This window comes from Lissotriton vulgaris, chromosome 2_1, assembly GCF_964263255.1.
Source record: "Lissotriton vulgaris chromosome 2_1, aLisVul1.2, whole genome shotgun sequence".
NCBI classification, from domain to species: domain Eukaryota; kingdom Metazoa; phylum Chordata; class Amphibia; order Caudata; family Salamandridae; genus Lissotriton; species Lissotriton vulgaris.
In genome coordinates, this window is record NC_141687.1 from 464,081,590 (window position 1) to 464,096,964 (window position 15,375).

Genomic DNA, 15,375 nt, shown 5'->3' on the forward strand with positions numbered 1-15,375 from the left:
TGTGCCTCATGGGAACAGTGCTTGTATTGTGGACACTCCGTCCATTTTTCCTTTGGTTTTTCTTTGTTCGCCATCAGTTGGCAAGGTATGCTCAGAATTGAGTCCCTTGCTCACTTTGCCACTGGATTCAAGCAAGCCAGGCTGAAGACGGCTGTAATGGCAAAAACCGGTCCTCAGTAGCTTGTTTTCGGTCCAGGGAGGACATGGCTTGGCAGTTCGGGCTGGACTGTTCCCAAGAGGCACAGGGTCAGACTGATTTGCATATGGCCATGTCTGAACTGGGGTGGTAGAGTGGGCTAAAGAACGGTGATGGATTAAACCCAGATCAGTTGACGGGGGTGAGTGCTTATATTGTCAACGCTCCGTCCATCATTTCCTTTGGGTCCCTTTTTCATTTTTGGCCCTGCTTTTCTGCTTTCTTTCCATTTTTGCCTTCTTTTCTTTTAGTTGCACTTATTACATTCTTTCTTTCTTTTCCGTTCTCCCCTTCTTTCCTTTGGTCTTCTTTCCTTATTACCTTCTTTTATTCTCACCATTCTTACTGCTTTGCCTCCTTTTCTTCTTTCTTTTTTGCTTTCTTTCTTTCCTTGTTGACATCTTTATTTTTCTCTTCTTACCTTCCTTTCTTTCTTTTCTCCCTTCTTTCGTGCTTTCTTTCTTTTTTGCTTTCTTTCCTTATCCGTTGCCTTCTTTCCTTCTTTATTCATTTTCCCTATTTTTTTCGTCTTTCTTCCCTTGTTTCTTTGTTTCTTTCTATCGCCTTTCTTTTTTCTTTTCATCGTTTTGTTTTTTCTTTCCTTTCAATCTTTTTTGACTTCTTTCCATCCTTTTTCTTTCTTGCCTGCATTCGGTCATTCCTTCTTTTTATCCTTCTCTCACTTTTTTGCTGTTTCCTTTTTCTTTTGTCCTTTCTGTTTTACTATGTTGTTTAATTTCCCTTCTTTCCTTTTTCTTTCTTTTTTTCCTTCTTTTTTCCTTTCTTAATTTTTGCCGTCTTTGTTTTTGCCTTTTACTTTAAATTTTTTTTGCTTTATTTCCTTTTTCTTTTGCCGTTTTTCCTTTTATGTTGTTTCCTTCATTCTTTTCATCTTTGTGCATTCTTTTCTTTCTTACATTTATGCCTTTTCTTTTCTTCTTTTTTTGCCATCTTCCATTTTTCCTTCCTTCGTTTGCGTCTTCTTTATTTCTTTTTGACTTCTTTCCTTTTTCTTTTCTAGTTTTTTCTTTTTGCCTTCTTTCCTTCTTTCTTTTCTTCTTTCTTTCCTTCTTTCTTTTTATCTCATTTTCTTCCTTTTGCCTTTTTTCCTTCTTTCTTTACTGCTTCTTGTTTTTTCTTTCTATCCTTCATTCTTGATTTCTTCCTTCTTTCCTTCCTTAATGCTTCATCTTTCTTTCCTACTTTGTCTTCCTTGCTTGTCTACCTTCCTTTCTTATATTTTCCTCCCATCCTTCTTTTTTGCCTTCCTTCCATCCTTCCTTTTTGCCTCCCTTCCTTTTTCTAAAATTATTTCTAACTTTCTTTCTTCCCTTCCTTCCTTTCTACCCTTCTTACTTCCCTTTTTTCTTTTTTCCCTTTCTACTTGACAGTTTTCTGTCTTGCCTTCTTTCTCAAAGACAAGAGGCTAAAACGACCAACTGACTTTTTTTTAGGTAACCAAAACCTTTTGATTGCACTTAAAATATGTACAACAAAGTGACATATGGTGTTTTTAAGCCAGACCTTATCCATTAGTCTGTGATTGTGTCATTCGCATTTTACTTCCACCAACTCCAGCATGCATCAAATGGCAATGCGTCAGCACAATACAATGAGATTTACGGTATGCTGCCCTTTCAAAATGAGCACTTCCACACTCAAAGTAGTTCCCTTCAGTGCCAGGGATTACTGTGGTAATGTGTACATTTTTTAGATTAAAAAAACATTTTTGCCTTCAGGCATGGGTTTACATTTTTTTTTAGATTTGTTGATGGCCTGTCAGCTTTCCTAACTATAATGATTTGCAAAATCTATAGGAAAACAAGTCTTGCCGAAAGGTTTGCATGTTCACTCCTGGCTATTCTACCTGGAGAATTCACCTGCTTGAAGGAGGAGACATTTCCCGGTGAAATTCTACAAAGTGATGGTGTTCGAGCAAAATTTGTAATTTCAATGGAGGCTGTAATTCCTGTTACCGGCCCAGTCTGAATTATTAGGCTACTCATAATGAGGGTCTTGAATCCCAGATGTTACCATGCGCTGTGCTTTGAAAGTGCTGTTTTTTCAATATATATGGTGTAAATACTGTACCAATGTAAGCAGATTTGGACTGATTTACTGCAAATGTAATTGTGTACTTTGGGTTACTGTCGGTAAATAAAGAAATTGAGAGGAAGCCATCGTATTTGGCTTCCATTTGCTAAGTGTTGCAAGCCTTGGAGTGATTCTTAATAAAAGATGAGGTAGAGCTAGTGAAATGGAAGTGTCTGTGTCTTCTGTTGATCATGATGCAGAGAAGTCAAGCAGCATCTCCTTTGAAAGATGTGCTGGAAAAGGGCGCAGGTCTGTGAGGAGATAAGCTGTTCACCTCATAACAGTTCCAACAAAGTGAGCCATTAAAATATTAAGGAGGATTACATTTAAAGGCTTTAAATTTTAAGTGCATGCTTGATTTAGTACGTTACATGACTGCAGCTATTTATTCATTTATCACTTTAAGTGAACCTTTTAATCCCGTGATGAAACGAAAGTACTTTTTCCATTACTCAGGAGTTTGTTGAATTTTCTTTCATTTCGTTCTTAGTCTGTTTTTTAATTGTCATTTGAAAGTTGTTACTTTGTTGGGTAAGGGTATTGTTTTGACTTATAGTGGGTGCTCCCTTGCATCTGTACAAAGTCTTTACAAAGCTAAACCTCTCTGAAGAGCTAGAATAATAGCGAAACACCTGTCAAGGGTTGCTATTATTCATTCCCTTTGGGTTGGATGATATTTTACCAATCCCAGCTGTAATAGTGTGCCGGGACTGGTAAAAGGATTATGTAATTTTGCAGCTCGGCGTGAATAACACCGTGCTAATCCTATGCGTAATGACTTTTATTTAGAAAGGGCAAAATCATTTGTCCCTTTCTAGCTCGGTGTGGATGGCACTGAGATCACCAATGCTTAAGAACTTTGCTAGAAAAACAGACATTTGAGGTTAGTAGATTCAGAGTGTTGCTGGTGTTGTAGGATGCTTTATGCAGGAGCTGCTCTCCACCTAAACTAGGAGCTACCTAGAGTTCTCTGCTTTTTTTGCATAATTTATGGGGCACTCTAAGCCTGAAAGGCTATTGTTTTGACTTCTACTGGGTGCTCCCTTGGGTCTGGATAAAGTTAAAGCTCTTTGAAGAGCTATAATGATATTGAAACCTGTGCCAAGGGCTGTCTTTATTCATTCCAGGTTTGCTGCTTGGATGGTATTTTACCAGCACAAATCTGTAATACTGTGCCTTGAGTGGTAAAAGGCTTTTCTTATTTTTCAGCTCGGGTGGATGCTTTAGGCTAATCCTATACTTAAAGACTTTGCTGTAGAAATAGAAAAATACTTTGTCTCTTTCTAGCTAGGCGTGTATGGCACTGTGCTGATCCTATACTTAAAAATTTTGCTAGAAAAATAGACATTTGAGATGAGTAGATTCAGAGTGTTGCTGGTGTTGTATGGTGCTCTAACAGGAGCTGCTCTCCACCTAAACCTGGACCTGGGAAGTACCCAGAGTTCTCTGATTTTTTATTTGTCTGCTAAGTATTTAAATTAGAAATAATATTATATATATATATATATACATAACGGCTCAAAATCAGGACGCGGACCACACGGCAAGTAGATTATAAAAGTGCTTTTATTCTTCCCTTAATGCAGACATATACACACACACACACACACACACACACACACACACACACACACATATATATATATATATATATATATATATATATATATATATATATATATATATATTCAAAAATGAAAGCTTTGCCGTCTCCAACCTCTGCAAGGCAATGAAGAAAAGCACAAACTCCTCTTTGGTTTGACGAAATTCCATTTTTATTCCTCACATTGAGCCAGTCATAAAGCGTTTCAGCTGCCATAATCTTTTAAATACCACCCCTATGTGTCATGTGATTCCCAATAGACAGAAGTGAAATACTATATAGTCACTGGTCGTTTTATACACAATGAGCAAAACCAGTCACAATATACACAACATAATATGACATATAGACCCAGCCAGTACTATAGCAATTTATGGGTAAAAAACAGATAAAATACCATAGTAAATACTGAGTAAGGGATACAATATTAAACTTCCAGAATTAAATTACTTAATATCAGCATAAATATCTACGATTTATGGCAAGCTGCTATAAACATAAAAGTAAGTCTATAATATGATGCAAACCATCGTACATAAAATACTGATGATCTATAAATTCGGCCAGAACTGTAATTGGTAAAAAATTATATATATATATATATATATATATATATATATATATTTTTTACCAATTACAGTTCTGGCCGAATTTTTTATATATATATATATATATATATATATATATATATATATATATATATATATATATATATATATATATATATATATATATATATATATATATATATATATATATATATATATATATATATATATATATATCTGCAACATTCTATTTGGAATAACTTTGGCACCGGTCGACAAATCTTTGCGAAATTCTCCAAAAAGATGGCCTGCTCTGCTTCAGTCCTTCCCTGAAAGTTTGGGGATGATTGGTGAAGCGGGGCCCGAGAAAAAAGGGGGTCCCAAACGTGTTTTCCCCATGCAATTTTCCATAGGAACCTTTAAGACGGGCTACAGCCTGAACTGCTGAAAGGAATTACACCAAATTGGGCAGAGAGGTAGAGTTTGGTTTGCATATATATATATATATATATATATATATATATTCCTCACAAAAGTGTCCCATTTCAAAAGACACGCAGAGCACACTGGGGATTCAATTCAGCTTCTTTATTGCATCCAGCATGACGCGTTTTGTCTTGCGACTTCCTCAGACGCTGTGTGCAATATGAGGAAGCTGTTGTTTTTAAAAGCATTTATAAGTCAGCCTTTGGCCCCACCTTTCCCGGCATATGTATATCACTCCACATAAAGTTACCCCTGTAGAAATGCCACACAAAGAGAGCTTTAACTCCTTTATTCAGCAGGATGGCAAACAGAAGCAGCTCACTCCTCATGCGCTGATGATACAAAACCCAAACGCGTTTCGGGCAGTCCTCTGCCCTTGATCACAAGTGGGTTTCTTTGTGTGGCATTTCTACAGGGGTAACTTTGTGTGGAGTGATTTGAAGCGGCTGGCCCAGCCGCAGAAGTGCCCCGCTGCTCGTCGAGCTGACCGCTAGCGCTGAACTTCCTGCGCTGAATGGGAAAGAGAGTCCATTTCTGTGGGAGTGAAATTGGCGGCACAAGCAGAACTTCCCCCTCATCGAGCGACCCATTTGGGATTAACTTTTAATTGTTGACAATGTTCGATGACACCCACTGGGGTTTAATTAGAGGAACTACAGGGACCAAGATGCCTTGTGACCACGCCCACTGGGGTGGGACACGGTACTTTATTAAGTGTTCCTCGTTGAAGTCGAGACATTGTTGCCTGTGATCAAGGGCAGAGGCTTTTGTATCATCAGCACATGAGGAGTGAGCTGCTTCTGTTTGTCATCCTGCTGAATAAAGGAGTTAAAGCTCTCTTTGTGTGGCATTTCTACAGGGGTAACTTTGTGTGGAGTGATATTGGCAAGGGGCGACCAATCAGTCCCCCCGAACGTATGGCAGAGTACCACGATCCCCCCGGGAAGCCATCTTGGGCGGGAGGCGAGTCTCGGCTGGTATGCCCGAAGCGGCGTAGCCGGGGCGCGCCTTTTCCCGCCCTAGAGTGGGTTGGCCTAGACACTGACGCGGCTGGCCACGCCCTTGGGGCAGGCAGGGGCGGGTTTACGCCCGCCCTGAAGACGGATAAAAGGAGGAACAAGACCGGAAAGCATCCTCTTGTTCCTGTGCTCTGAAGCTGCACCTCCTCGCTGCACGTGAGCTCGAGACGGAACGAAGAGCCAATTTTGAGCGTTGTAATCTTTCTCGTTTGTTTTACAGATACTCTGTCGGAGAATGCCGAAGAAGGCGGGAAAGCGGATGACTACCGAACAGATGCTGCGGGTTCTCATGAAGGAGATGACCGACCTAAAGAGGCGGATGGATAAAAACGAGGAAGGGGGCCCGAAACGTCCTTTGGAGGGAACGGCCCCGGGAGGAAAAGGCAAGAGGCCCAGGAGAGGAGCAGCTGGGGGAGATACCCCGGGTCCCAGTGCCCCGCTCGAAGCACCCACTCCTGTGCCGGAAGAAGGGAATCCGATTCCCGTGGTGGTCACCCCAGTGTCCGGGGAAGACATGCCGCCCGAGCTGGCAGCACAAGTAGCAGCGTGGTTGGGAAAAAGTAGCAAGGGCACCACGGCTGTCGATGCGCAGGTGCTAATGAAGCAACTGCGGGAAACTCGTGAAGCAGCAAAGGTATCCACGCCGGCTGCGGCCATAGAGAAGCCACAGGGGACGGTTTTAGTCGCAGAAACAGCGTCCAGTTCAGGTAAGCGGCCATTGCCGATTGCGAGGGAAGAGTCGGCTCCCTCTCGAAGGGAGAGGTTGGGTCAGCATGTTCCTTTAGCTATTAAAGAAAAGATATGGGCAGGGGAATATGTAAACATCTTCTCGTTGCTTACTGATCATTATGAGATGGAGCATGTTAAAGGTCAGAAGGATCTCATGCATCCGAGTGTTTGGCGCGCAAAGATGGCCGCCTTTAAGGTTAATGAAAACATTGGCAATTGGGGCAAGGCCTGGGGAATTTTCACATCGATCTTGGGAGAACGGAGGCCTGAATTGCTACCGGAGTTGCCGAGTTATCAGTCAAGGATCATGGGGTATTCGGTGTCACACGAGGGTAATCATTGGTTTTGCTATGATAATCTTTTCAGAAAAGCAAAAGAACATGATAAAAACTTAACTTGGGATTGTTATGATTCTGTGTCTTGGTCCAATATGAAGGAGACTGGTATGTTGAAAGTGCCTTTAGTAGGGAGTAATGTGGGCGAATCCTCCCGTCAGTATGCGGGGACGCCTTTTCGATCAGCTACGGGTAGCGACAATCACTCGAGGCCTACCGGTAATACAGGTAAAAAAGGGGTTTGCTGGAATTTTAACAGGAGTAAATGTACTAGGCCCCAGGGATCGTGCAAATTTAAACACGAATGTAGTGGGTGTGGGCAATCATCCCATCCTGAGTCCACGTGCAGAGCCAAAACGGGTGATAACGGGGGTAGAGGAGGTGCCAAACAGGTCTAACATAGTCCGAGGGGCACCTTTACCTACCCCGATTGATACCTTGGCAATGATTCCCTGGCTCAGTGAATACCCGGATCGTGCTTCTGCTGGGGTGTTGCGGAACGGGTTTTCATATGGTTTCCGCATCCCAGTGGGGGACTTTCAGGGTGTGGAAAAATGCAAAAATCAGATATCAGTCTTGCAGCATACGACCGTGGTACAGGAAAAGATCCGGAAGGAGGTTACTCGAGGTCGAGTCGCCGGTCCGTTTAGTGTACCCCCGGTGGCTAACTTTGTCTGTTCGCCTTTAGGAGTGGTCCCCAAGAAGGACCCGGGTGAGTTTCGGCTGATACATAATTTGTCAGCCCCACGTGGTCTTTCCGTAAACGAGGCGATAGACCCGGAAATGTGTTCGGTGCGGTACGCATCTTTCGATGAGGCTGTGGCCATTTTGAATCGCCTGGGGCCCGGGGCGCTGATGGCAAAATCTGATATCGAGTCAGCGTTCCGGTTGCTCCCGGTACATCCAGACGATCAGCGTCTACTGGGTTTCATGTTTCAGGGTCAGTATTATATGGATAGATGTATGCCGATGGGATGCTCAATTTCTTGTGCCTATTTCGAGAAATTCAGTAGTTTTCTTCAATGGGTCTTCACAAAGAAGACGGGTTTTCAACATGTGATGCATTATCTCGATGATTTTTTGTTCCTGGGGGCAGCCGGGGATCCGGAATGTGGACAAGCTTTGGCTGCATTTTGTGTTTTAATGAATCAGTTTGGCGTGCCATTGTCACCAGGTAAGACGGTGGGTCCTTCGACTTGCCTCGAGTTTCTGGGGATCGAGTTAGACTCCGGAGAAGGTTGTTTTCGTTTACCAAGTGATAAAGTGTTAAAGTTCAGGGCATCCCTGCAAATGTGTTTGAGTGAAGCTAAGGTTAAGCTGCATCAGTTACAGCAGTTAGTGGGCCAGTTGAATTTTGCCCTGAGAGTTATACCTATGGCCCGCCCCTTTTCCCGTTCGATCGCTCAAGCCATGGTCGGATTGAAGGAGGGCCATCATCGCACGAGGCTCTCGGCCGAGGTCCGCCAGGACATGCGCATTTGGTTGGCATTTCTGGCGGATTTCAATGGTCGAGTCGTCTGGAATAAACCAGCCGTGTCCTCTGAGGAGCTGGGGCTGTGGACAGATTCGGCAGGGAGTGTAGGTTTTGGTGCCATTTTCGGTGCTCGATGGTCTGCACAAAAATGGCCGACATGGTGGCATAACAGTGGACTGACAAGTAACATTGCCTTCCTGGAACTTTTCCCCATTTTCGTGGCCCTGAGAACGTGGCCCGAAGGTTTCAGAGATCACTCTGTGGTATTTTGGTCTGACAATATGGCCGTGGTGGAGTGTATCAATAGTCAGGCAGCTCGGTGCTAATGGGTTTTGAGGCTGCTTAAGGAAATCGTATTACTGTGTATGCAACTGAATGTGGTGTTCAAAGCAAGACATGTCCCTGGGGTAATGAACCAGGCGGCTGATGCCCTTTCTCGTTTTCGTATGCAGGCCTTCTGGGGTTTTCTGCCCACAGCGGACCCGGAGCCGGCACCCTTTCCCGAAGCTCTTTGGTCTCTCGGTGCCCCGAACTTCGTAACCTCGTGGGAGAGAGTTTAGCACCCAGGACGAGGAAGGCATATGAAGGGGCGTTCCGGTCCTATTTAGCCTTTTTGGGGACTGCTAGTGAGGAGCTTTGGTGCCAAGAGGAAGGGGTTGTGAACTTTCTGATGTCATTACATCTGGCAGGGAAAACGGTGGCCACGGCCCAGAGGCATCGGGCTGCCATTTCCTTTGTTGCTAGGGCTCATGGGATCCAGGACCCGACAGCGTCTTTCGTTGTGCAAAAAGCGCTACGTGGGTGGCAACGCCTTGAGGGTCGCAGAGTAGATGAGAGGCGCCCGATAGGTTTGGATAGGTTGGCCCAGTTATTATCCAGACTCCCTACAACTTGTTCGTCTAGGTTTGAGGCAGTGTTATTCCGAGCCGCTTTTACGCTGGCATTTCACGGGGCGATGCGGGTAAGCGAATTAGTGGCAAGGAACAAGCAGGATGTGACGGGAGGACTGTGTGCAGAGCACGTTCAGATCAGAGGGGAGACGATGACTGTCTCGTTTGTGAGGTCCAAAACCGACCCGAGTGGGATGGGTGAATGCATAATTGTACGCAGGATTCCCGGGTCGTCCATGTGCCCAGTGAAGTGTTTAGAGGATTATTTAACACAAAGGGTGGCAGCATGGGGGGGGCACCTTGTTGAGACACGCGGACGCCACCCCACTGACAAGGTTTCAGTTTCAGCGGGTGCTTGCGATGTCGATTACAGCTGCGGGCTTGAACCCGGGTGAATTTGGGACCCATTCCTTTCGGATAGGGGCTGCTACAGAGGCGACAGCCAGGGGTCTGAATGTGGAACAAGTTAAACGTGTGGGGAGGTGGTCCTCCAATTGTTATAAAAGGTATGTGCGTTTGCACATGTTGTGAAGCCGTAATGATGTACTCACGCTTCTTGTTTTTGTTTGGTTTTCAGTTACGCAAGCCTACGAGGCGGGGCGGACTATGCAGTCGACCCAACACCGGGCCAGCGGTCAGACATCACCGGCTGTTAAAAAGGAGGTGTGGGTCGTGGGCCACTCATACGTGAGGCGTGCCGCGGACGTATTCAAGGCAGGTGACATGGTGCACGTGGCTGGGGAATACGGGTACAGGGTGTCCTTCTACGGAAAGGGCGGTCTCTGTATTGACCAGTTCCAATCATTTTTCGAGGGTTTGCTAGGGCGGACGAGGTCACCGCCGTCTGTAGTCATAGTACATCTTGGGGGTAATGATTTGGTCACCACTGGTAGACGACTTCTCCTGGAAGCGATGCTTTCCACTGTAAGTTGGTTAGCGAGGAGAGTTCCAGGGTGCACGATTGCATGGTCCCATATGATCCCACGGAAGGTGTGGCGGGGGGCTTTTTCGGTTTCTGCTTTAAATCACTCTGTGAGAAAAATTAATAACAAAATAAGTAGGTTGTTCCGTTCCAATGCACTGCATTCTATCGCGCATGGATGTATTAAGGATGACAGTATGTACGTGGGGGATGGTATTCATTTGTCTCGGATGGGGAATGAGTTACTCATAGGAGACTTCATAGCTTGGCTGAAGACGTTAAACATGACCTTTAGGTAGGAGTTTGGTGGGGGGTCCGGATAGCCGGTCAACTATCCGGACCTGTGGCGGTAAGGTCATGATCGGTGAGCACTAATTGGAAGATCCCTATGAGTGGGCGTCACCCATTACGGATGGGGGCGCTCGGGGGAGGTGGCCATTGGCCCCTCAACGGGGAGGCGGTCCCTTCTAAGGATGGGTCGCCGAAAGGAAAGGGAAGGCGGTCAAGGCCCCTTCATGGGTAGGAGGGGTTACAGCCCCCTCCTGGGGAATTTCCCGGGGCCAGTACGTCTGCGACGGCAGATGTGGTAAGTTGTGTGGGGTTTGGGGGGGGGGTCTACGCTACCTTCTAGATACCTCACACGAGTCCTCGTACGACCTTTAAGTGGCGTCGAGTTTTATTGGGGCCCCCGTCAAGTCAAGGGAAATTGGTAGTTGCACTTGAGGTAAGCCTCCGTGCCGCCCCTCACAAGTGAGGGGGATATGTCTGGGTTAGGGATCTTGACACCGGTTACGACCTTGCCGTTGGCCCTTAAACGTTAGGATGTACAATTTCAAAAGTTAAGTAAATGTTGGTAGGATGTTAGTTCGGCTAGGAGAACCTTTGTACTAGAGGATATGTTAAGGTTAGCCAAACATCGCAATGTGGTAATGAAATTGTACATAATATGAAACTGTTTATTTTAATGTTTTAATTTTGTTTCATATTTTAATAAATACGGCCCGGGAGGGTCACTCCCTCCCGTCTCCAAAAACTTCAGAACTGTTTCCGGTTTCCCATCCTTGGGGATTGTGTTGAGAGGGGGTGGCGGGTATCTCAGCCATATGGCAAGGGGCGACCAATCGGTCCCCCCGAACGTATGGCAGAGTACCACGATCCCCCCGGGAAGCCATCTTGGGCGGGAGGCGAGTCTCGGCTGGTATGCCCGAAGCGGCGTAGCCGGGGCGCGCCTTTTCCCGCCCTAGAGTGGGTTGGCCTAGACACTGACGCGGCTGGCCACGCCCTTGGGGCAGGCAGGGGCGGGTTTACGCCCGCCCTGAAGACGGATAAAAGGAGGAACAAGACCGGAAAGCATCCTCTTGTTCCTGTGCTCTGAAGCTGCACCTCCTCGCTGCACGTGAGCTCGAGACGGAACGAAGAGCCAATTTTGACCCACCCACCAGCCCCTGAAGACAGCGAGTGGTTTTAAATAAAGTTTGTTTGATGATTCTGTTTTTCGTTTACAGGTTGCGGTATTATCGTGAAGATTTTGAGTATGCAATAAAGAATGATCGTTTTGTGTTATGTTTTGCAAATAAAGTAATTCTGCTTTAGGGTTCATCAGTAGGCATGCTTTGAATAAAGTTGTTGTTGCTACTGTCTGTTATATTTAATCTTTAGTTCTTTAGTATCATTGTCGTATTTATTTTGGTCGGGCGGTAAGGTCATGATCGGTGAGCACTAATTGGAAGATCCCTATGAGTGGGCGTCACCCATTACGGATGGGGGCGCTCGGGGGAGGTGGCCATTGGCCCCTCAACGGGGAGGCGGTCCCTTCTAAGGATGGGTCGCCGAAAGGAAAGGGAAGGCGGTCAAGGCCCCTTCATGGGTAGGAGGGGTTACAGCCCCCTCCTGGGGAATTTCCCGGGGCCAGTACGTCTGCGACGGCAGATGTGGTAAGTTGTGTGGGGTTTGGGGGGGGGTCTACGCTACCTTCTAGATACCTCACACGAGTCCTCGTACGACCTTTAAGTGGCGTCGAGTTTTATTGGGGCCCCCGTCAAGTCAAGGGAAATTGGTAGTTGCACTTGAGGTAAGCCTCCGTGCCGCCCCTCACAAGTGAGGGGGATATGTCTGGGTTAGGGATCTTGACACCGGTTACGACCTTGCCGTTGGCCCTTAAACGTTAGGATGTACAATTTCAAAAGTTAAGTAAATGTTGGTAGGATGTTAGTTCGGCTAGGAGAACCTTTGTACTAGAGGATATGTTAAGGTTAGCCAAACATCGCAATGTGGTAATGAAATTGTACATAATATGAAACTGTTTATTTTAATGTTTTAATTTTGTTTCATATTTTAATAAATACGGCCCGGGAGGGTCACTCCCTCCCGTCTCCAAAAACTTCAGAACTGTTTCCGGTTTCCCATCCTTGGGGATTGTGTTGAGAGGGGGTGGCGGGTATCTCAGCCATAATATATATATAGAGAGAGAGAGAGAGAGAGAGCGAGCGGGAGATGATATTTCTATTTTAAATACTTAGCACACACATAAAAAAAAGCTGAGAACTCTGGGTACTTACCAGGTTTAGGTGGAGAGCAGCATATATATATATGTATATAAAGAGAGAGATAAGTAATGTCCAGTGTGATGGAATGCCCCCAATATAAATGTAGCAACATTTGCCTGCATTGTAATGACTTCCTAATAACTGCTGCAATGTATTGAATTCCAGTGTACTGATGTGTACTAGGAAAGCACGCCTGGGATAGAATTTAGTACAGGGCGATTATACAATGTGCATCATTAGCTGATGAGTTTAAGCATTACCATTAGTAACCTATAGCCACAATTTTAAGGACTCCCTCCCTCAACCTAACCCCCCAAGAAGATTATCCATCCCTTAAATGCAGCAAAGCCCAATAGGGACGCCTTTCTTTCAACGACCGTTTACGAATTTGGTGATGATCTTGACCAAAGTATTTGTGCAGTGTGGGTTCCAGGTGGGTCAGAGTGTCTGTGAATGGAATGGTTGACTTTGTAGCTCATTTGATGAAATATTGTTTTTTGCTTTCAGCCTACTAGATTCAAAATCAGTTGCAAATTGGAGAAGTGCTAAAAAGTGCATTGCTTCTTCATTCATGTGTTTACAACCTTTTGCCTACATTAATGTCTTGTCAAACTTTTTTTATATTATTGTTTACTTAAATATGCCATTCTCTATGCTGTTACTATACTAATCTAGGCCATCTTTGATAGCTAATACTTAAGTGCATTCTCATGATTGTATTTAAATACAGGTTTATTTCCTGATGTGGGAGGTGGATACTTCTTACCGAGACTTTCAGGACACATTGGCTGTTATCTTGCACTTACCGGCTTTCGATTGAAGGGAAAAGATGTGCAAAAAGCAGGAGTTGCAACTCACTTTGTGGAATCTGAAAAGGTATATTTGTACATTGATGCCTTTCACATTAATCTGGGTAGTACAACGCTCAAACCACAGAGATGTTAATTCAAGTTCCCACTTGTACTGACATTTTGCCAAAGGATTTATTTCTCAAGCGTTTTGCATTTTCAGGGATGTTTGCCTACCTGCCCATTATGTCTCAAAAGCACTTATTAAATGTTGTTGCCTACACCCTTGCGCAGTAACAATGGTTACTTGTTAGTAAATTGCTTCCCTTACCTCACCGATCCGCCTGGTAGCTGTTGCCCCTGGACCCTACCAGGACCCGAGTCGAGGCCCTGATTCCTGGTGGTTCAGTGGGGAGCATTTCTGCTCTGCTGCTGCTCTCTCCCCTTTGTTTTTCTGCCTTTTGTTCCTCTGCTCTATCAAGCAATCAAGACCTCTTATATAATTCAATTCAAAGGTGCTTTATTCGGTTTGTAAAGAAATACAACCATATAGCAACATACACATAAAAGGAAATTTAACCCAATACTAAATTAAGCTATCACAAAAACAATCTTACACAGTAGCGCTCATAGTAGAAACATTTAACAGTATCAATAGTGCATAGTCATTAGGTCATTCAAGTTTGGCTAAGATTTTAACAATCCTGCGACCTATAATTATGTGCAAATATGCAATTTAAAGTGCTAAATATTGTCTCTATATTAGTATATGTGCAAATTGGCAATTCTAAAGTGCATATGCAATTAGCAGCACCTAGACTGTCTATTAATTAAAAACAATGATAAATTAAACAAAGTGCAAGTGATAAGCCAATCCTACGATAAATCTAATACAGTAGCAGCAATTAGTCCAACAAACATATGTGTGCAAAATACAAATACATAATTCAGCAGCATCAATTTAAAGTGCATAGTACATTTAGCAGCTGAAGAAATTCATATAATAATTGATTTTCTTGCAGAGATACATTTTAAAATATAAGTAGCCACATAAAAGCATACATCTGGGGACTCTAGGTTAAACACTAGTGTCATTGCTGTTTGTAGATGATGCGTATTGTATTTTAAAAAGATGGGTTTCAAATAATATTTCCTTAAAAAAGTATAAAAAGTACAAGTCAACATAAAGTGACACGTGCTCTGTTTTGATTTGCCATCACACGGGCATACACAAGTTCCAGGTTTTTTAGGCACAGGGAAAGCCACAAGGTGATGCACAATTCCTAGGCGGAGGCGGGTTAAAACAAATCGATGGGAGGGAATACTAACTATTACAAAATAAGATTGGAAGCCTACATTAATATTATATTGTTGGTAAAGATTGAATGTACTCTGTTTGGTATATTTTTCCATCCTAGTCTCTTCTGTAAATTTCATAAACGAAACCTTCAGCTCCCGCTTTGATAAAATAGGGTCCATTATTAGTTCATTATAAATGTCCAGTCCATATAATGTTTTATACCAATGATGTATATGCTTCAGCCAGGGGATGTTTGATCGGCGATCAAGTTTGATACAATCTGTTATTACGTCCTGCGTAAACTTGGTTTCCTCCTTTGCCCATATTGAGCGCCATAAGGATAGAGGACGAAGGGCAATTAGATCATTGATATAGTACATATCAAGTTCCTTATGTATTAGCTCCGTTGAAGCCATGACTGGAGCACTAATTAATCTTTTTAAAA

General features: G+C 44.0%; 1 protein-coding gene across 1 annotated transcript in view; it reads left to right on the plus strand.

The window, feature by feature from the left end:
* Window positions 1–15,375, plus strand: part of HIBCH (3-hydroxyisobutyryl-CoA hydrolase) — a 1,142,718-nt gene that overhangs the window by 741,709 nt on the left and 385,634 nt on the right. The window contains exon 8 of the mRNA XM_086955371.1: window positions 13,573–13,718. Within this exon, the coding sequence (XP_086811497.1) occupies window positions 13,573–13,718 (146 nt within the window). The remainder of the gene's footprint in view (window positions 1–13,572; window positions 13,719–15,375) is intronic.